Here is a 21537-nt window from a genome sequence, read left to right as displayed (position 1 = left end):
AGTAAGGTTGATGTTACTATTACAACCTGCCTTCCATTGAGGACCTGTATACTGCACGAATCAAGAAGAGGGCCGTGAAAATATTTGCAGATCCCTCGCATCCTGGACATAAACTGTTTCAACTCCTACCCTCAAAACGATGCTATAGAGCACTGCACACCAGAACAACAAGACACAAGAACAGTTTTTTCCCGAAGGCCATCACTCTGCTAAACAAATAATTCCATCAACACTGTCAGACTATTTACTGAATCTGCACTACTATTAATCGTCTCATAGTTCCCATCACCAATCTCTTTCCACTTATGACTGTATGACTATAACTTGTTGCTGGCAATCCTTATGATTTATATTGATATTGACCATCAATTGTGTTGTAAATGTTGTACCTTGATGAACGTATCTTTTTTTTTTTTATGTACACTGAGAGCATATGCACCAAGACAAATTCCTTGTGTGTCCAATCACACTTGGCCAATAAAAATTCTATTCTATTCTATTCTATTCTTTCTAAGCCCTGTGCTTTGGGGGACGGACGGACAGACAGACAGACAGAAAGAAACAGTGGGGCAGTCCCCAAGGGGATAAACCCGCTCCCTCTGTGCCTGATGGCTTCATCTATCTACTGCCAGTGATGATGGGTCCCTATCTCTCCTCACTTTTCTCATTCAGTTGATCCATCTCAGGACAAGCCAGAGCAGCAGCGACCCCCAGAGGGTTGTGTGTTGTGAGGGTTGCGAGTCCGAGGGTTGTGACTCTCCGCCCTCTGCTCCCTACAGATGTGCACCTTTGAATTATCCATCCCCTGTGCCTTTTTGACTTTGATAACGTTGCCGCCTGTGGCCCCTCTCCTCCTCCTCCTCCTAAATCTGGAGAGAGAGAGAGAGAGAGAGAGAGAGAGAGAGAGAGAGAGAGGATGCAAAGAAGGGGACACGTGGCTAGTGATTAGAGGTAGTGGAAAGAATCAGAGCAAAGAGGAGGAGCCAAAGGGCGCCCGGGCAGTGAGGCTGGTCCCACCGTCTCGTTTCCTAAGTTCCGCCGGGAGCAGGAATTGGCCGCCAGGGGGAAGCGCAGAGCCTGGGTTTCGGATTCAAGCAGACAGGTTGGTTCGACTTCGCCACTTCTCGCCTTAGCATTCAGTCCGGCGCTCATCCTGGACAGGACAGCGAGAAGTCGGGACGGCTTCTGGAGCCGCCTGGGGCTGCGGGGTGGGCGACCTGGGCTTGCGGGAAGCGCCTCCTCCGTTTCTCGCCAGAAGAACCGCCGTGGCAGAGCAGGACGAGCGGAATCCTTAAGGAGAAAGTTCTTGGCATAAGCCGACGCCGTCGAGTTGGGAGCGCTGATCCAACACCGTCGCGTAGGTGCATATTTTCCCCTCCTTTCCCCGGGGAAGCAAAGCAGGTGCTGTTCCGAAGTTCGGCGGGACTCTCTGCATCCGGGACGGGGCTGATTCTTGGGAACGGACATCAGCCAGCCCGGCATGGAGCGGCGGTGGGGAGCCAAGTACGCTTGAAGTCTTTCGGATCCAGGCCACTTTCTTCCACGCGAAACGGGATCCCAAGTGGAGTAGCCGAGCAACGAGGCTGTCCGCCTGCCCAGCCGGAGCACCCCCTCCCCTCCTCTCCAGCTCCCCCATTTCCAAGAGTAAGCAAACCCACCGCCCCCCCGCCCGTTGGTTCCGAGGATGTGACGAACCGAATGGACATTTGGATGTCCAGGCTGCAGAGGCTGCGCCGCGCCCGTCCCGTCCAGCTTTAAGGCTACTCAGGTGCGCCTTTCGCGAAACTTTCGGGGTGTGCCAGGGAAGATGAAAACCAAGGGAGTGACCAGGGAGCCCTCGGCTGCCTCCACCTCTTCCACCCAGGATGGGTCAGTCCTGTTGGTACCTCCTCACCCATCGGATCGGGATCCTTTCGTTGGAAGGGAGAGGGTCGAGGCCATCGATCTGACCCTGGACGGCCTTCTGTATGCCAGAAGCAGCGAAGACGAGGAGGACGAGGAAGAGGAGGAGGAAGAGGAGGAGGAGGAGGGAGACCAGGAAGGGGAAGAAAACTCGCGTCTCAAGGAACCAGGTCAGCTCTCGGGCTCTTCTTTGACCCAGGAAAATGCCGGCTTGTCGTCGGGCAAAGATGCCCTGGACCGAGTCCTGGATACTTTTCTGACCTCGGCTTCCAGACACACGGACAGCCCTTCGGCGGCTTGGTCATCTTTCTTCGGCTCGGAGATCCCCGAGTTGTCCGCTGGACTTCCCACCCGGCGCTCCCTCGACGGCAAAGAAGAGGGCGCGCCCGCCGCCGCCACCGCTTCCCTGCCGCCGCCGCCGCCTCCTCCTCCTCTTTCTCCCCCGGCCACCGCCTCTCCTTCCCTTTGGAAGGCGGCTAAAGATGCGGAGGGAGCTCCTTTTAAGAGCCCGAGGGGCAGGGCCCCAGCCCCGACGCTGCCTAAAGGAGGGCAGCAGCCTTGCTCGGCGGAGGAAGACTTGGTGGCTGGGGTGGGCCAGGCGGTAGAGCCTCCCTCCCCTGCCCCTTCTTGCAAGCTCCTGGCGGCTTCGACCTCGGGGCGCTCCCCCCTGGCCGCCCCCTCGGGCTACCCCGAGTTTCTCAACGTGCCCATCCTGCCTCTCAACCCGGCTTACTTAGCAGCCCGGACGCGGCAGCTGCTGGACGTGGAAGAGAGCCAGGACTGGAGCCCCTTCTGCGGGCACCCGAACGCCGCTTCCTCGCCCGCCTCCTGCAACCTCCAGGACTTCTCCGGCTTCGTCTACCCGCCCAAAGACGGGCACCAGCCGCCGCCGCTGCCGCCTCTTCCCCCGCCGCCGCTTTACCTCTTGGGCTCCGGCGGGGACTTTCAGCCCAACTTCAAGATCAAAGAGGAGAGCCTCGCGGCGGTCGTGGCTAAAAACAGCAGCGACGGTGGTGGGCATTTGGGCGCCCCGGTGCCCTGCCCGGACTACGTACCGCCGATCGCCACCCCTTCGCTGCAGAAGAATAATAGCACGAGCAGCCTGGAAGCCGCCGCCACCGCCGCCCCGTCCTCCACTCTGGAGTGCGTCCTCTACAAGGCGGAGGTGGCTGCGGCCACGGCCGGCGTCCTCCCGGCCTCATACGGACCAGCGCCTTACAGAGCCTCTGCCAGCTCCATAGGGCAGAGGGAGGCTCTCTCGTTGCCCTCTACCTCGGCCGCCCCGCCTCAAGCCCTGTACCAGCCGATCGGCTTTCACGGCCAGCAGCCGTTTTATTCGCCTTACCTGGGCTACATAAGGTAAGTGGACTTCTTCAGCCACCCTGGCCCAAAGGGGCTTAATTCATTATTCATATGATACAACTCCCCCCCCCAAAAAATGCCCTGTCAGTATGACTGGCACCTGTCAAGTTATGGGAGAACCATAAACAAAGACTATTTAGCGGGGTCATTCTGCCCTTCTGAAGCCCCAGGAGGCACATTAAAAAGCCCAGTGGAAGTTTCTTTTAATTCGATGTGTTCTCAGCAGTGGTGGGATTCAGCCAGTTAGCACCACTTCGGGAGAACCAGTTGTTAACTTTCTGAGCAGTTTGGCAAACTGGTTGTTGAAAGAAATTATTAGGGCAGAGTTCCGGTTGTTAAATGACTTGAATCCCACCACTGGTTCTCAGTATGTGGGAGAGATAGTAATGAGACTCCTCAAAATCTATAATTAACAGAATTACAGAGTCGGAGGGGAACTTGGAGGTCTTCTAGTCCAATCCCCTGTTCAGGCAGGAGACTCTATACCAGGGATGTCCAAACTTGGCTCCTTGAAGAGTGGCGGACTTCAACTCCCAGAATTCCCCAGCCAGCAACTTACTCATATTTATAGCTCAGGCTGGCTGAGGATTTCTGGGAGTTGAAGTTTACCACTTTTCTTTTATGTACACTGAGAGCATATGCACCAAGACAAATTCCTTGTGTGTCTAATCACACTTGGCCAATAAAATTCTATTCTATTCTATTCTATTCTCTTCAAGGGGCCAAGTTTGGACACCACCATTTATAGACAAATGACTGTCCAAACTCTTCTTAAAAGCCTCGGGTGTTGGAGCACCCACAACTTCTGAAAGCAAGTTAATCTTGGGTTGGGATTTGTTCACTGCCCCCTGCCCTTGTCGCTTTTGAAGCCTAGCAGCTACTGGAAATCAGTTTTTCCTACAGCTAGAAAGAATATGCATCTATCAGGGGAGTCGCTGATAGTTGAAAATGGCTTAAGGATGCATCATTATCATTTATCAGAAATAATAGATTGGTAAATTGTGTGTGTGGAATGCTTTGCGATGTGTGAAGAGACAGTTAAAAAAAAATTGGCAAATCTGCATACAAAGCCAGGAGAAGAATTCAGCCCATTCACCGCTGCATGTCTGTGCACATACACATTGCAACACTCCAATATCAGAATAGTTTAAAAATAGCTGTTTTTAAAAAAAACGGTGGCTAGTTTTTCGTCATGGTCAGCTTGACTTTTGGTGGGCATTTCCACAGGGTGTCCTTGGCAAAATTTACACTGCCTTCTGTTAGAGGTTTATCAACTTTCCAATCCAGTTTTCATCTTTTCCTAGTAGTGCCCCAGCCTTAGGAGATCTAACTGTGCTTAGTTCATTGATTTATTTTATTCATTAGAGTTGCATCCCACCTTCATTACTTTATAAGTAGCTCAAGGTGGCAAATAGATTAACAGAGTTGGAAAAGACCTTGCAGGTCGTCTAGTCCACCCCCCTACCCAAGCAGGAGACCCTATATCTGCCTTTACCTAGGACTGAACTCACAACCTCCTGATTGTGAGGCAAGAGCTCCACTTCTAGGCCACAGCAGCTGACATACCTAATACTCCTTCCTATTTGCCCCAATGACAACAACCCTGTGAGGTGGGTTGGGCTGAGAGAGAGAGAGTGGCCCAAAGTCTCTCAGATGGCTTTCATGCCTAAGGTGGGACTAGAACTCAAAATCTCCTGGTTTCTAGCTCAACCCCTCCCACCACTTTACTTCCCTAGAAAATCAGACAGGAGCTGCTCAATACTGCCACCTGCTGTATTGCATTATTCTGTTAGGCTGTTGTAATTGTACTAGAATGTCTTATCTCCCAATAAATGTTCCTTACATGGTTTTCCATTAATGTTGGACTACAAATTCCATCTTCCCTGTTCTGGGAAATTAGAGAAGTTGTCATCTGTCACCCCTTGAAAAATACCAGGTTGGAGAAGGTTAGTAAAATATTAAAGCTGTTCAGTGGAGCAGGACTAGTTGATAACTATGAAGCATTATTAAAGTGTGGATCATAATAAACCCTTCGTTTTTTCCACTTAACTATATTCCAAATGGCCTTTTTCTATTTCTCAGAATTCTCAGACATTTAGTCCCAGCTTATCTGGAGATATCAGGTTGAAGAAAGGGGCTGCCACAAAGATGAGGGTGTCAACAGACGGCAAGACAAGAAACAATGGATGGAAACTAACCAAGGGGAGAAGCAATCTAGAACTAAGGAGAAACTTCCTAACAGGGAGAACAATTAACTATTGCAGGGGTCAGCAACCCGCAGCTCTGGAGCCCCATGTGGCTCTTTCACCCCTCTGCTGCGGCTCCCTGTCAGTCAAAATATGTGTCACAACCACCAATACGCGACACCCTCCAGCACGCGATTTATTGAATTTTTCAACCCCAGGTAGGCCAACCATGGATAAATCCAAGAAAAGAAAAGTTTCAGAAGAAAACAGAACGTTTAATTCAACTACATATGCTAGTTTTGTGGCCGTTCAAGAAATAGTCAGGCACTGGAAGGGTTTTGTGGCTCCCGGTGTTTTCTTTTCTGTGGGAAACGGGTCCAAATGGCTCTTTGAGTGTTTAAGATTGCAGACCCCTGAACTAGTGGAATGGCTTGTCTTCAGAAATTGTGGGTGCTGCATCATTGCATCATTGGAGGCTTTCAAGAAGAGACTGGACAGCCACTTGGCTGGAATGATATAGGGTCTCCTGCTTGAGCAGAGAAAACAGAAACTTCTGTTATTTTGTGTTAAGAAGTCTGGGATAGGAAGGACTCTTATGAATAATAATGGTTATCTGGTTGTTCATTTTAGCTGCTTAAGGCTGTGGCTCCTTTGTAGAACTTGTTTTTGAATGAACAAAAGTAGGCTGCGGTTGTTAATGATTAAATGCACTTTGGCTAATGGCAATAATTCATGATCATGACAACTCATTATTCTGCAAAACCATTTGCATTTTCAGCATGGGAATGTCAGTTACAGCTGTTTGTTATCGGATTTCCTCTTTAAAAAAAAACACCAACAACTTTTGGTCTTACTTGTTGATACTTATTGAAAGTTTTGTTCTGCAGATTTTAAAACATTGAGTTGATATCCACTTTTGGATTAGCATTGGGATAAATTAAGTCCACAGGGACGTTTCCTATTTTTCACACAGTCCTTTGCTGTGTGACCCAAAATTAAAATATTACTGACATCAGAGGTTGTTGTGAGAATAAAATAGACTAAGTAGGAGAAAACCATATGCTCTATGTCACCCTGGAAAAAGAGCAGTTCTGATATATATACCAAAGGATAAATGTGCAAAACCCTTTTCTCTATTCCATTCATCCTTACAATTTGCCATTAACGAATCTCATTAGATTCACTGACGTTACTATTGTAAGTGTCAAAATTTGTTTTTGCTTATTATGAGTCAAGCTTCTACAATACAAATGATGCTGAAAAAAAATACGAACAGCTGGCATAGAGATAACTATGTCTTACAAAAAAAGAAGAAAGGGAAGAGGAGAGGAGGAAAGGTAGGGGAAATAAGAGTAGGAGAGAAGGTTAGATAGGGAGGAAGTAGGGAGGAGGGGGAGAAAGGAAGGGGAAGTAGAGGAAGAGTACGAGAGGAGAGAAGAAAGTAGGTAGGATGAAAGGAGGGAGGGAAAGGAGTGAGAAGGAGAAGAAAGGAGTGCTGTGAAAAGGAAAAGTTGAAATGGGAGAAAGGCAACCCCGAATATATTTGAATATATTAGGATAAAAATTGAAATAGTTAAAAAAAAAAGAATGAAAGAGAATGAACACTAATAAAAATGGAGAAATTAGAACTTGAGGGCGAAAGAAGATATGATTTAATGAAATGAGCAAGGAAATATTAGGAAATGAATTAAAATTATGAAAAAAGAACATACTGGCAAAAATTGTAACTAAGTAAAATATATCTGAATATATTGAATTTTATAAGATATGATATGGCCAATACTCTGTTCATAAATCATGTATATGTGTAGGGGGGGGGAAACTAAAAAATCAATTAAAACTTGTTCTGAAAAAACAAATAACTATGTCTTATGAGAAAAATACAGGCTGTTTGTCCTAAACCATATTGGTAGTCCTTGACTTACAACAGTCCACTTACGTTCAACGTTACAACAGAACTGAAAAAAGTGATGGGTGACCATTTTTCACACTTACGACCACTGCAGCATCCCTGCGGTCACGTGATCGAAATTGAGATGCTTGGGAACTGACCCACATTTATGACCGTTGAAGTGTCCCGGGGGGTCACGTGATCCCCTTTTGCGACCTTCCGACCAGCAAAGTCAATGGGAAAACCAGTTTAATTTAAAAACTGTGTTCTTAACTTAACAGCTGCACTGATCCACTTAACAACTGTGGCAAGAAAGGTTATAAAATGGGGCAAAATTCACTTAACTAATTTTTCACTTAACAACAAAAATTTGGGGTTCAATTGTGGTCGTAAGTCGAGGATGTACTGTACTTAAGAACAAATGTGGTCCCATGACAGTTTGCAGAGTTTGTACGACACTTTCATTGTTTATGATGATCATTCTTTACAATATACAGTATATGTAACTGTTGTTGTTGTTGCTAGTTGCGAAGTCGTGTCCGACCCATCGCGACCCCATGGACAACATTCCTCCAGACCTTCCTGTCCTCTACCATCCTCTGGAGTCCATTTAAGCTCACGCCTACTACTGCAGTGACTCCATCCAGCCACCTCATTCTCTGTCGTCCCATTCTTCTTTTGCCCTCAATCTTGCCCTTAATCCTTCCTTCTCATTAGGTGGCCAAAGTATTTCAGTTTCATCTTCAGGATCTGGCCTTCTATAGAGCAGCCAGGGTTGATCTCCTCTAGGACTGACCGGTTTGATGGCCTTGCAGTCCAAGAGACTCGCAGGAGTCTTCTCCAGTACCAGAGTTCAAAGGCCTCCATTCTTTGGCGTTCAGCCTTTCTTATGGTCCAACTTTCACAGCCATACATTGCAACTGGGAAAACCATAGTGTTGTGTCTGCGCCCCCCGAGCCGGGCCCTCTACCAGAAAGTGACTTGGACAGTGAAGGGGAAGGGCCATCAGGATTTACCTCGGGAGCATCGGCTTCCCTTGCTCAGCTCCAGGAGCCAGAGGCAGGCCAGGTGGAAGAGATAACGAGGCCTCCGTCCCCTGACTCTTTCCCCTCACCCAGGCCACGCCTCCAGACCTGGCTGATGGCAATCAGGCCTGGCTGAACCCTAGGTTTCATAGGCAGGAGAGGTGGGAACAATAGAAGCAGGAGTGTGGCTGGCCTAGGAAGTTCTGAGTCATGGAGCCACACCCCACAGGATATAAAAGAAGCAAGGGCTGCTATATCACTTCATGGCGAGCAAATCAACTGCTTAGAGGGAGAGAATTAGAGCTGAAGTCCTGTTTGTTCCTGGTTTCCTGGCTGACTGATCGGCATCAAGAGAGATAATAGAGACACTTGGCATACGCTCGCTAGTTTGCTGCCAGAGCTGATAGTTGCCAGCTAATTAAGTCATTGCTCATATCTCCCAGACTGCGTAGGGGGACAGAACACATAGCCTTGACTATATGCACTTTTGTTGGTAGGGTGATGTCTCTGCCCCGACTCCACCCCAATGCAAGGGATTTCAGGGTCATTAAAAGACAAAAAAAAAATGGCCACAGGGATTCTGTGAGGTATGAGAACTGGTCGTAAATCACTTTTTTTTAATAGTCCTGTTGTAACTTTGAACGATTGCTAAATGAATGGCTGCACCTGCGTTCATATATTTTAATCCTTTTAAACCATTTTTCTCCCAGCAAGCTTCCTCATTCCGCAGTAAGCAGGGTTAGTGGTTTTATTTATTTTTTTATTGAGATACATCATTCCCACGCACCCAATTTCTTATTTCATGGTGTCATTTGGAGGAGGGATCACCTGGTGTCCTGTTTTCCATGCTGATTCTGCTGCTATTATGTATACGAAAGGGTTAAGGCGGAAAACCTACAGCCGCTTCCTTTAGAACAGGGGTCTCCAACCTTTGCAACTTTAAGCCTGGAGGACTTCAACTCCCAGAATTCCCCAGCCAGCTTTGCTGGGGGATTCTGGGAGTTGAAGTCCTCCAGGCTTAAAGTTGCAAAGGTTGGAGACCCCTGCTTTAGAACTATCCATGTTAATTACCCACAATATTGTTTCCAGTGGTACAGGAAAGATTTATGTCTTTCAGTCTGGATCAGCAGATGGATAAATGGATGGATGGTCTGTCGATTCTTGTCTGTTGTTCATTTCTTTCTTTCTTTCTCTGCTTCCCCCTGCCTTTCCTACTTTTGCTAGTCCGCTGTTTTGATGATCAATAAAGAAACATCAAGTGGCATTTTTATGCCTGCTAAACTGAGTGGGCTGTGCACTTATCCTGATCTGGATATTGGGGATTGATTGGAAGTAACTTTGCTGAGTGCAGAGTTAAACTGGAAATGATTATAACCCAGTGATGGTTAACCTTTTGGGTGCCGAGTGCCCAAAGCACATGCGCGCGGCACGAATGCCCCCGCGCATGCTCGAATCCCCCCAAAATGCAATGTGAGCATCCCCACGCACGTGTGCATGTCCCAGCGCATATGTGCGCATCCCCGTGAATGCAGCTTGCCCTCCCCGTGCATGTGCCCCTCGCATATGTGCCCTGCCCTCCTGCCCCCTTTTTTGGTTTCCAGGTTGGTGCAGGAGGCTTTCCAAGCCCAAAACGGGGCACGTGGGGACCTCGCGCAGCGCCCTTGCACCCCGTTTTGGTTTCCAGGTTGGTACGGGCGGCAGAAATGGAGGAGAAAGATAGGGCGCGCTGGGGGGAACCTGTGGAGATCAAGGAAGGCCCTGCCCCGACGCATGCGTGGCAAAGACCCAAAGACCAGCTGGTTGGTGGGAAGCACGCACATATGCGTAGTGGAACTGGGCTGGGGCGACAGCTGGCATGCCATAGGTTCACCATCACAGCTATAACCAATAAAGTTACAAGCTCTGTTGAGATCTTCATGGGTATGTCCATGCAATTTTTATGGAAATCACATGGGAGTGGTTTGCATTTCTTCTGAGATGGTTTTTGACCTCGCCTTCAATCTTTTGAATTATCTGATGTCTCCCATCCGAGAACTAACCAGGACTGGCCCTGCTTAGCTTCCCTTAAATAGTTTTTTTTTTAGCCTCCGAATGATCCAGGTTGATTTCCTGTTGCTAAAGACCAGAGGGAAGCCTCCTTGCTTCCTTTCGTGGTTGTTTTTTCCCCAATAGGGACCTTCCTCTCAACCAATAATTCTCTCTTCCTCTGCTATTGAGTGTCAGCAATGGGAAGAAGTGATTTATCTCCCAGTGCTTAAGAGATGGCTGAACAGCTGAGTGCTGGGAAATAAATAACACTCCAGGAGCCAGCCGTAATTTACTGTGAGCTGAGCTCCACTTCACACTCATGTTAGTTTTCTTCCTCTAGCAGCTGGATCTTAAAGTCTATTTTGCACATTTCCATCTTCTTCTTTTTTTAAAAAAAGTATTGCTTTGAGCGATGCCAGTGGGTAAAATATGCAAACGAGGTTAAAAAAATATTTGCATATTAAAGTTGGACGCTGGAGGTAATTTATTCCATTTTTTAAAACCTAGTTTTTCAAGAGATGGTCTGAGGGACTAAGCTTCTTTTCCAGGCCTGTTTATTGACAACGAGCCCAAGAACTGGGAGAGAAGACTGAGTGAATTTATAGAGATGGAATATTCTGTTGCTGCTGCTCAGCTGAGTAATTTTGCTCTTAGCTTTGTTGGAAGAAATGTCCTTCTGGGTTCAGTTCCAAGTGGGGAGAAAGACACTGGAAACACGATGGCTGTTTGGAAAGATGGTTTTTAATGGTGGACAGGACCACATGGTTTGAGATCCTGGGCAAAAAAGGCGCATGAAGTAGAGAGAAGGATATATTTATACACTCTCTTGGGCCCTGCCTTAGACTTTCCTCTTCCTGTACAAGAAATGTATCCCATTGGCTGTCAGACTTCCAGAGTGGGGGGGGGGGTAGGGGTCTTAGCTAACTTTGTAGGCTGTCTGTGTCCCAGGCTTGGTTGAGCCTTGCTGGGTGATGTAATCTTCCCAGGTGCCATGTGGTGAGATGGGTAGAGGGCTAATCCTATCATGTCCTGAGGGCCATGTCTTAATCCCATCATCCTGGAGCTGAAGTGGGGGTGGGGGAGCAGGGAGCTGCAAGGAGCTGCTTTGTCTTTAAAAACATGTTTCTCCTTTTCTCATATAATATTCTGCCTCTTTAATATTTCCTAGAATATTTCATTCTTCTAGAAGGTGTGTGTGTGCGTGTTCTAACTTCCTATGGCTTCCTCATTGGAAACCCTGAGCTGGAGGCTTCCTTCCATGAGATGAGGATGTGCTTCTGTGTTTTATTGTAGGGTCCCCTTCTTAATAAAATTTGATGTTTTCATTCTTCTTCTTCTTCTTTTTTTTTTTTTTTAAAAAGAAATATGCAGACATGCAAGAGGAGAAATTTTGAACTGAATTCTTGGATGGTCAAGCCTGCCTTTACAAAAAAAGGCCCAGGCAGTTCTAATACTAGAAGTGCTTATTCTGCCATTTATTTATTTATTTAAAATGTACAACCTTTGGGGCGGGGGGAGGCTTTAATTTGCCTATCACCAGTTCTTCCACCCCATATGTGTCATAGATCAGCGGTCTTCAACCTTGGCCACTTGAAGACTTGTGGACTTCAACTCCCACAAGTCCTCTGGGAGTTGAAGTCCACAAGTCTTAAAGTGGCCAAGGTTGAAGCCCCCTGTCATAGATGGAAGCAGATGAGCATCTACAAAAGAAGTTTAATAGCTCCCTGCAAGAGCTGTTAAATCGGTCCTGCAACCAAAGAGGGTTGACTTGTATTCATAACTTTTTGGGAAAATCTCCCTTATTTTAACAAGTATGTGCTCTGTTTTTTCTAAACCCCTCAGGGTTTGATTGTCCTTTTGTGGAATAAGATTTGCTTCCCTCTTAGTTTTCAGTTTCTTTATTTTTGTCTATTTGGTTTAGGTCTGATGCCGAAGCTGGTCAGAGCCCTCAGTATGGGTTTGAACCTTTGCCCCAGAAGATCTGCCTTATCTGTGGTGATGAAGCTTCTGGGTGCCATTACGGTGTCCTCACCTGTGGAAGCTGCAAAGTCTTCTTCAAAAGAGCAATGGAAGGTATTCTTATAGTGGCTTTTCTTCTTCTTCTTCTGGTTGTGTTAATTTAACATTGATATTTGTTGGTAGACTGGTAGATAATGTATGCCAATAGCATTTCAGCAATGGATAGTATGTGTGTCTGATAATATACTAGGGTGGGCTGCTGGGGGTTCATAGGGGTTCGGGAGAATCTCTAGCTAAGATTCTGTGCAGGTCGGCGAACCCCCAAATCCCACTCCTGGGTGGCCTGGCCCCTCCCATCCCTCCCCACCCAGGAGTCCCCCCTCCCCTCCCCACACGGTCTGTTTTGAATGCAGGTAAGTGCAGGGTGCGCACAGAGGTTCAGGGACGGCAAAAAATGGGCCTACTGGAAGTTTGGAAAGGCTGGAAAGAGGACCATTTTCGGCCTCCATAGGGCCTCTGGAGCCTGGGGAGGCCATTTTTGCCCTCTTGGAGGCTCAAGAAAAGCCTCTGGAGCCAGGGGAGGGCAAAAACGCCTCCCCCCCCCCGCCATAGTGCAGGAGGCCCACTAGGCCACGACCACCATGGCCACGCCCACCCAGCACCCGGGCAGAGAACCCCTTGCTAAAATTTTTGAAGCCCACCCCTGAATATATATGTATGGTATGTGCCTTGGTGGGTGTGTATTTCTAAAAGGAGGTAAAGGAACTCAGGTTTAATACCACAGACCCAGGTGCTGATTGTAGGACACACTACAAATTGCTGATGTAGATGAAGAGAGAGAGGGAGAGAGAAGAAAGAGGTAGGAGGAGGAAGAGGAGGAGGAGGAGCGGGAGGGGGAGGTGATTCAAGGTTGCTTCTATAATATGTCCTTGGGCATATACCCATCATGTTGTTAGAGAACCAGAGGAACTGAAATAAACTAAAGAAGTCATTAAGGATGAATGTGGAAACAGATTTCCAATGATGAAAAAAATAGAAGAAATGGATGTCAGAACTAATCATGGAAATGACCAAGAAGAGAAGTTAAAGCCAAGAAGGCTAAAAGGCCAAAAGGAAATACTTAATGAAGTATTTCGGAGGGTTGTTCGAAGATACAAGTAGAAATATTACAACAACATTTGTGAAGACTTTGAAGACGAAAACAGATATGGAACAAAGGTTCAAAAAGTTATCTGAAATTAGAAGATGATTCCAACTTCAACCTAAAGGATGCTGATTCAAAAAAAATATCAAAGATGGAAGAAATATACTGAAAAACTGTACAAGATGTTAAAAAATGAAATTAAATCAGACTCCAATCTTATTGAGTTAGCTGCATAAAATTATATATCAATGGAAAGATAATTTAATCAAGAATGTAATGCAATAACTTTTATGAAGGATTTGCTATTAGAATAGCAGTTACAGTATAAAGAAGAAAAGTGAAACACGTAGAAAAAAAATGAGATATATAAAAATTATCACCATAGAAAAAACAAGATATACAAAAATGATCATGTCAGTTAATACTTAGTTGGGCAACCTTTAGCATGAATTACGGCCTTACAACGTCTTCCCATGGAGTGAACCAAGTCTTTTAGTTCTGCAGCTGTTATGTGAAACTAAAATTGAATAATTGCTTCTATTAACTGGGTTTTATTGCTGGGTCACTTCTGACTAACAAGTTTCTTTAGTCAGCTCCTTAGATTTTCAATTGGGTTAAGGTCTGGGCTATTTCCAGACCATTCCAGCAGTAAAATATGATTATCTTGAACCCCCCCCCCCAAATAAAAAAGAAGAAGGAGAAGGAGAAGGAGAAGTGGTGTTATTAGCAATCAAACCTCAAAAATATACTTTTCCCAAAAGGTTTCCACAATTTTGGCCACTACTGTAAGTCTAAGTGCTATTGCTATTATACCATACGTAGCAAGATTAAGAATAGGATTTCTTTATTGCTTCCACTCAAAACTTCATAGAATCTTTTTAGGCTACATTCAAGAGCATTATCTTTGATTAACGAGGACATGGGCAGTTAACGTACAATATTGCAGTGGTCAATTATTTACTTAATGATAACATTATATTTAAAAAATCGCTTTAGGAGAGACTTATCTTTTTGTAATACACAGGTGAAAAGCTTCTTTTAAGACAATGTCTGCCTTAATGCATGAATCTATTGTCTGAAAATATAGGGGGGGGGGAATCTTGCTTCAGAAACGCTGGCTTTGCCCAGCTGTAAATTTTATTTGACCTGTAGTTGAATACAGTTTTCCAAAGTGTACAAATATCCATTCGGTAGCTGGCTGGTGGTATCTTTCTTCCAGCAATGACTGTGAAAGAATTGGTCTGGACTACAGTAAGGTTTATAATGCAGAAGGTCAAAGTTTTGGTCACTGACAAGAGCTGGGCAACAAATGATACAAAAAATTTTGCTGCAAGAAAAAAACCGAGCAGTCCCATTTGTTTCGTTTTTTTCTATAGCACAATTTCAACTGTTTTAGACATAGTGGAAGATTATGCTCAAGGCTATTTGAACTCCTTTTTAAAAGTTTATTCCTTCCCCAGCTATATATTTAACATTTACGAGAAGTGTGAGCCCCTTAGACAAAGATTTGGATTATTTATTATTTTGCATAATTTTGGTTTCCCTAGACATGGGATAGAAGCAACATTCCTCTTCCATGGCTCACTCCGGAGTATTAGAACTTGTACCTAAACAGATCTGTGTGGCCAGGGTTACATTTTGCATTCTAGTTATTTTGGTGGGAATCAACACAGCTCACTGTATGAGTGTTGTGAAAAAACCTCTTTGCTTCAGAAGGATTGTGATGAAGCGTCCTAAGAGTATACGTGTTGCTATCTGATTTATTTATTTATTTATTTATTTATTTTATTTGATTTTTATACCGCCCTTCTCCTGAAGGACTCAGGGCGGTGTACAGGCAAAATAAAACCAGCAATACAAATATACAAATTAAAATACCATTTAAAAAACTTATTTAAAATTCGCCTGAAATTAAAATTACCGTAAACTAAAAACCCCGTTTAAAAATTAATAAAATTAAATACAATTTCACATTAAAAATCCAATTTAAGCCAGCCCCGCACAAATAAAGAGATGTGTCTTCAGTTCGCGACGGAATGTCCGAAGGTCAGGTATTTGACGTAGACCCGGGGGAAGCTCGTTCCAGAGTGTGGGAGCCCCACAGAAGGCCCTTCCTGGGGCCGCCAGCCGACATTGTTTGGTGGACGGCACCCTGAGAAGTCCCTCTCTATGGGAGCGTACGGGTCGGTGGGAGGCATGTGGTAACAGCAGGCGGTCCCGTAAGTACCCAAGTCCTAAGCCATGGAGCGCTTTAAAGGTCGTAACCAACACCTTAAAGTGCACTCGGAAGGCCACAGGCAGCCAGTGCAGTCTGCGCGGAGGCGGTGTTACATGGGAGCTACGTAGCTCCCTCTATCACCAGCGCAGCTGCATTCTGGACTAACTGAAGCCTCCGAGTGCACTTCAAGGGAGCCCCATGTAGAGAGCATTACAGTAATCCAAGCGAGAGGTAACGAGCGCATGAGTGACTGTGCATAAGGCATCCCGATCAAGGAAGGCGCAACTGCGAACCAGGCGAACCTGGTGGAAGGCCCTCCTGGAGACCGCCGTCAGATGATCTTCAAGCGACAGCCGATCATCCAGGAGGACACCTAAGTTCGCACCCTATCCTTTGGGGCCAATAACTGCGCCTCCAACAGCCAGCTGCGGCTGCAGCTGACTGAATCGGGATGCCGGCATCCACAGCCACTCCGTCTTGGAGGATTAAGCTTGAGCCTGTTTCTCCCCATCCAGACCCGTCGGCTTCCAAACACCGGGACAGCACTTCAACAACTTCATTGGGGTGGCCGGGTGGAAAAGTACAGCTGGGTGTCATCAGCGTACTGCTGGTATCTCACCCGAAACCACTGATGATCTCACCCAGCGGCTTCATGTAGATGTTGAACAGCAGGGCGAGAGAATCGACCCCTGAGGACCCCACAAGTGAGGCCCTCGCGGTCGACCTCTGCCCCCTGTCAACACCGTCTGCGACCGGTCGGAGAGATGGGAGGAGAACCACCGATATCGGTGCCTCCCTCCCAATCCCCCAACCGGTGCAGCAAGATACCATGGTCGATGGTATCAACGCCGCTGAGAGGTCTAATAGGACCAGGGCAGAGGAATAACCCCTGTCCCTAGCCCTCCAGAGATCATCCACCAATGCGACCAAAGCTGTCTCCGTGCTGTATCCGGGTCGGAAGCCGGACTGGAACGGGTCTAGATAGACGTCTTCATCCAGGTATTGGGGTAGCTGTCACGCCACGGCACTCTCTACAACCTTCGCAACAAAGCGAAGGTTGGAGACTGGACGATAATTACCCAAAATAGCTGGGTCCAGGGAGGGCTTCTTAAGGAGGGGTCTCACCACCGCCTCTTTCAAGGCGGCAGGGAAAACCCCTTCCAACAAAGAAGCGTTGATAATCCTCTGGAGCCAGCCTCGTGTCACCGCCTGAGTGGCCAGTACCAGCCAGGAAGGGCACGGGTCCAGTAAACATGTCGTGCCGTGCAGCCTCCCCAACAACCTGTCGACGTCAGGTTGATAATAAAGAAAAGCAATAAGAAAGAAAGGTAGTAATTATAATGCTGGGGACTTACTTGTGTGGGAAAATGCTTTGTGGAATATTATGAGTCTTTCTGAATAAACATGCTTTTGTGCTTTTAAATATAGGATGCAGAAATACTTTTAGATTTTAGCCCATAAATGTACATGTTGTAGTGCTTTTTTAAAATACCACAAATTATTCTGTTATACTAATGGAAGTAGTCATACTATAATATTAGTGGGTATAGGTCAGGGGTCAGCAACCTGCAGCTCTGGAGCCGCATGTGGCTCTTTCAGCTCTCTGCTGTGGCTCCCTGTTATCAGTCAGCTCCACAGTTGATAGGACTTTCAGTTAGGAAGGTAGAGGAAAAAGGACGCCACGCTAGGAGGAGACCCTATGGTGGAGGTTGTGGGGAGAACCGGACTTCTGGTTGCTCCAGAATTGAATGGGGGGGCTTCCAGTCAATGCCTGGGTGGCTCTTTGAGTGTTTAAGGTTGCCAATCCCTGGTACAGGTAGTCCTCAATTTACAGCAGTTCATTTAGTGACTATTCGAAGTTACAAAGGGACTGAAAGAAATGACTTAGGACCATTTTTCACACTTACGACCATTGTAGCATCCCCACGGTCATGTCATCAAAATTAAGCTGCTTGGCAACTGGCTCATATTTATGACAGTTGCAGTGTCCTGGGGTCATGTGATCACCTTTTTTGCAACCCTCAGATAAAGTCAATCGGCTTAACTACCATCATTCTCTTAACAATCTGTGTTACTAACTTAACAACTGCAGTGTTTATTTAACAATGGTGGGCAGCTCCGATGCAGAGCTCTCGTCCGAGCCTTCCACAGACTCCAGGACTGGTCCATGTTCCTTGCCAGCCTCCTCCCTGTCCGACTCTACTGCCAGTTCCACAGTCTGCTGACGGACCACAACATTCCCCAACAAATCAAAATATAAGAATTAGGAGGTTTTGCTCTTGGGCCAGTCATTCTCTCCTAGCCCAACTAACCTCGGTGTCTCTGTTCTATCTAGAGAAAATAGGAAGAGGAAGGTGTATTAGATATGTTTGCTGCCTTGAGTTACTTGTTAAAAACAATAAAGGTGGGTCCCAAAGGTGCTTTTTCATAGGGCAACTGGACTTTCTGGTTTGTCTTTGAACACGTTTCGCTTCTCATCCAAGAAGCTTGCCTCTTGAAAAAGCATCTTTGGAACAACCATGACCTGGATGACTGTTAATCTCCATTGACAAATAAAGACGGGGAAATACATATATACTGGAACTCTGGGAGTTGAAGTCCACAAGTCTTAAAGGGACCAAGGTTGGAGATCTCTGCTTTAATGAACTGCAAATTTACTGTGGGTTTTTTTTAACCGAAAACTATGCTTACCAGTTTTGAAAGCCATAAAGTTGATTGCTTTCAATAAAACTTCATCAAGATAATCAAGATCGATTGCATTGATTGGTACTATAAAAAAATGTTGAGATTCTAGATCAGGGGTGTCCAAACTACGGCCCACGGGCCAACTGCGGCCCGCGGGTCAGTTTTTATTGGCCCGCAGCAAATTCTGAAAATATAATTGAATATGGCCCGCACATGGCGCTTGAGCTCAACTCTGTTGCACTTCTCAACCAGCCCCAGTACTAGAAAGTCAGCGGCCACCTGGGGCTGCCGCCTTCACCATTCTGCCCGGCTTCCCAGGTGGGGCGGCCTGGTGCAATAGAAGGTTGCGCAACGTCTCGGGTAAAATATGTAATAAAAATCGTAGATGGCTCCTGTTTCTGTATGTGACTCTTCCGTCCCGGCGCTGGGCTGTTGCAAAGAGGGTTTATTTATTTATTTATTTATTTATTAAACTTATATACCGCACCATCTCCCATAGGAGTCAGGGCGGTTCAGGGTTGGGGCAGTTCAGCCGCCGAGCGGCAGGGGGAGCTCGAGCAGTGACGGAAAGGTGGCACCTGTGTAGCTGCGCCACCAAAATGGGTGACTCTGAGGATGAATTTCGGCGGGGGGCAGCGGCGTGCGGGATAGGCACAGGCGCTGCTCCCGCCGCCGCCCCGTCCCCCGTCCCCCCGGAGCGTGGACTGAAGCAAGGCGGTGCCCCTCGGCCGCCCGGGAGGAAGAGGCGGCAGGAGGCGGACGGAGAGCCGCTGGTGGTTCCGGCCAAGTCCCACTTGGAGGCCGGGCCAGGCGGGAGGCGGCCCAGGGCTGGTGAGTCAGGCGGGAGGCGGGGAGTGGGGGGAAGAGGCTGAGGGGATCGCCGCCTGGGAGCCACTGACTGCCACCTGCTCTCCACCTAGAGATGAAGGGCCGCGGGAGGCCGCCGCCCCCGCTGCTACTTCAAGGGCCGGAGGACGCCCGCCGCGGACTCGAAGCCCGGGCTGCCCTACTGCTTTTGGAGGCCCCGGCCGTGCCCCGCACGCCCCCGCTACCCGCCAGCCACTGGAAAGGGGCCCCAGCTAATGCGAGACCGGGCTGGCTGTGGGAGCTGAGCTCGTTGACGGGCAGCCCGGCCGTAGCTCCTTGGGAGGCCGATCAGGTGCTTGGCTGCGGCGAAGCGTCGGGCTCTTCTCCGGGGTCCTCCCTTCCCCTTGGGGGTAGCTGAGCCGTCGTTCTTTTGCGGCGTTTCTGTCCCCGGAGCATCCCGAGGCCGAGTTCGCCTTCAATCCAAAGGACAGCATCACTGCTCCCACTGAGAGCAATGTTCTTCACATTATAGGTGAGTTAGAAATACACATAGTAATCATGTGTCAATATGTCACCTCTTGTGTGTGGCCCGGGCCTTTGCTTATTTTTCTGTATTTGGCCCTCACCAAAAAAACTTTGGACACCCCTGTTTTAGATAAAGTCCAGAGAAGAGCAACCAGGATGATTAGGGGACTGGAGACTAAAACATATGAAGAACTGCTGCAGGAACTGGGCATGGCTAGTCTAGTGAAGAGAAGGACCAGGGGAGACATGATAGCAGGGTTTCAATATTTGAGGGGCTGCCATAGAGAGGAAGAGGTCAAGCTGTTTTCCAAAGCACCTGAAGGTCAGACAAGGAATAATGGATGGCAACTGACCAAGGAGAGATTCAACCTAGAAATAAGGAGGAACCTCTCTGACAGTGAGAACAATCAACCAGTGGAATAGAAGTTGCCTTCGGAAGTTGTGGGAGCTTCATCACTTGAGACTTTCAAGAGAAAATTGGACTGCCATTTGTCAGAAATGGTGTAGGATCTCAAGCTTGAGTGTGGGGTTGGACTAGATGACTTATAAGGTCCCTTCCAACTCTGTTAATCTGTTAATACGCGAAAGTACAGTTATTAAAAGTACAGGGCTGATGGGTTCCTTATTTTCTCTCTCTCTCTCTCTCATTATTTGGATGAGAGATCAGATATGTTTCCAGTGGCTCTGACTTGTATCTTGTGCAAGCCATGGTTTCACACACTCTTGGCCAAACTGGGGCTCTCTAGCAACTCCCAGAATTCTATTCATTGGTCAAGCTGGGTATGAATTTTTGAAGATGAATTCTAGAAGATCTGGAAGATACCAGCTGGGCAAAATCTGTTTTTAGCATGCCCTGTGATGACTCTCATTATTTTGATATTGATAGTATACACATAGTGTGGTTTTTTTGTTTTGTTTTTTTTACATCTTTTTACTGCATAAGATTGAAAATGAAGGTGGATCCTTGCTGACTTTGTTCCTTGCGGCACAATTAACTGCTGGTCTACAGCAGCTTAGATTGTACATTACTTTTAAACAGCTTTCCTCTAGTGCCATTTTTTTTCTGCCCTATAAATACAAGGCAGGTAGGACTGCCTTGATTGCAAGTGTCCAATTTATTTAACGTCACTATTTTCTTTTTAATAAATGTCATGCACTAATGGACGAATCGTGCCTTTCCCAAAGAAAGGGGCTACATCAATCCTGCTGTTAATTCTCAAGTCAAAACACAATCGTTGGGGTAAGAGAGTGAGATGAAAGTCATAAAGGAGGTAGAAATGGCTAAGACTGCCTACTGTCTGAATGAATGAGCAAATAAATGAATTTAACACATTGCTACAGAGGACAACATGTTGCTGGTGACAGGGAGATTATTTGTCTCTTCAAACTGGAAGATGGTGAAGCTAAATGTCATTGGTGTCAACTCACAAAGCATCCCTGGCCTGCTCTTAGAAACATGAATTTTGGGCTCAATTATGATCATAAGTTGAGGACTACCTGTAACAGAGTTGGAAGGGGCTTGGGAGGTCTTCTAGTCCAACCCCCTGCTTAGGCAGAAAATCCTACACTACTTCAGACAAATGGTTATCCAACATCTTCTTAAAAATTTCCAGTGTTGGAGCATTCACAACATCTGGAGGCAAGTTGTTCCACTAGTTATTTGTCCTCACTGTTAGGAAGTTTCTCCTTAATTCTAGGTTGCTTCTCTCCTTGATTAGTTTCCATCCATTGTTTCTTGTCCTGCCTTCAGGTGCTTTGGAAAATAGGTTGACCCCCTTCAGGGATGGGTTCTACTTACCTTCACT

The 21537-nt window shown here is 46.8% G+C and overlaps 1 protein-coding gene across 1 annotated transcript in view; it reads left to right on the top strand.

The window, feature by feature from the left end:
- The first annotated feature begins 1661 nt into the window (after positions 1-1661).
- The window catches only part of PGR (progesterone receptor), a 99653-nt gene continuing 79777 nt past the window's right edge, over positions 1662-21537 (top strand). Inside the window, exons 1-2 of the mRNA XM_058186323.1 lie at positions 1662-3261; positions 12316-12467. Coding sequence (XP_058042306.1) covers positions 1808-3261; positions 12316-12467 — 1606 coding nt within the window. The 5' untranslated portion in view covers positions 1662-1807. The remainder of the gene's footprint in view (positions 3262-12315; positions 12468-21537) is intronic.

This window comes from Ahaetulla prasina, chromosome 5 (assembly GCF_028640845.1).
Source record: "Ahaetulla prasina isolate Xishuangbanna chromosome 5, ASM2864084v1, whole genome shotgun sequence".
Taxonomy (NCBI): Eukaryota; Metazoa; Chordata; class Lepidosauria; order Squamata; family Colubridae; genus Ahaetulla; species Ahaetulla prasina.
Note: the sequence above shows the minus strand (reverse complement) of the source record. Positions and strands in the feature narration are given on the sequence as shown.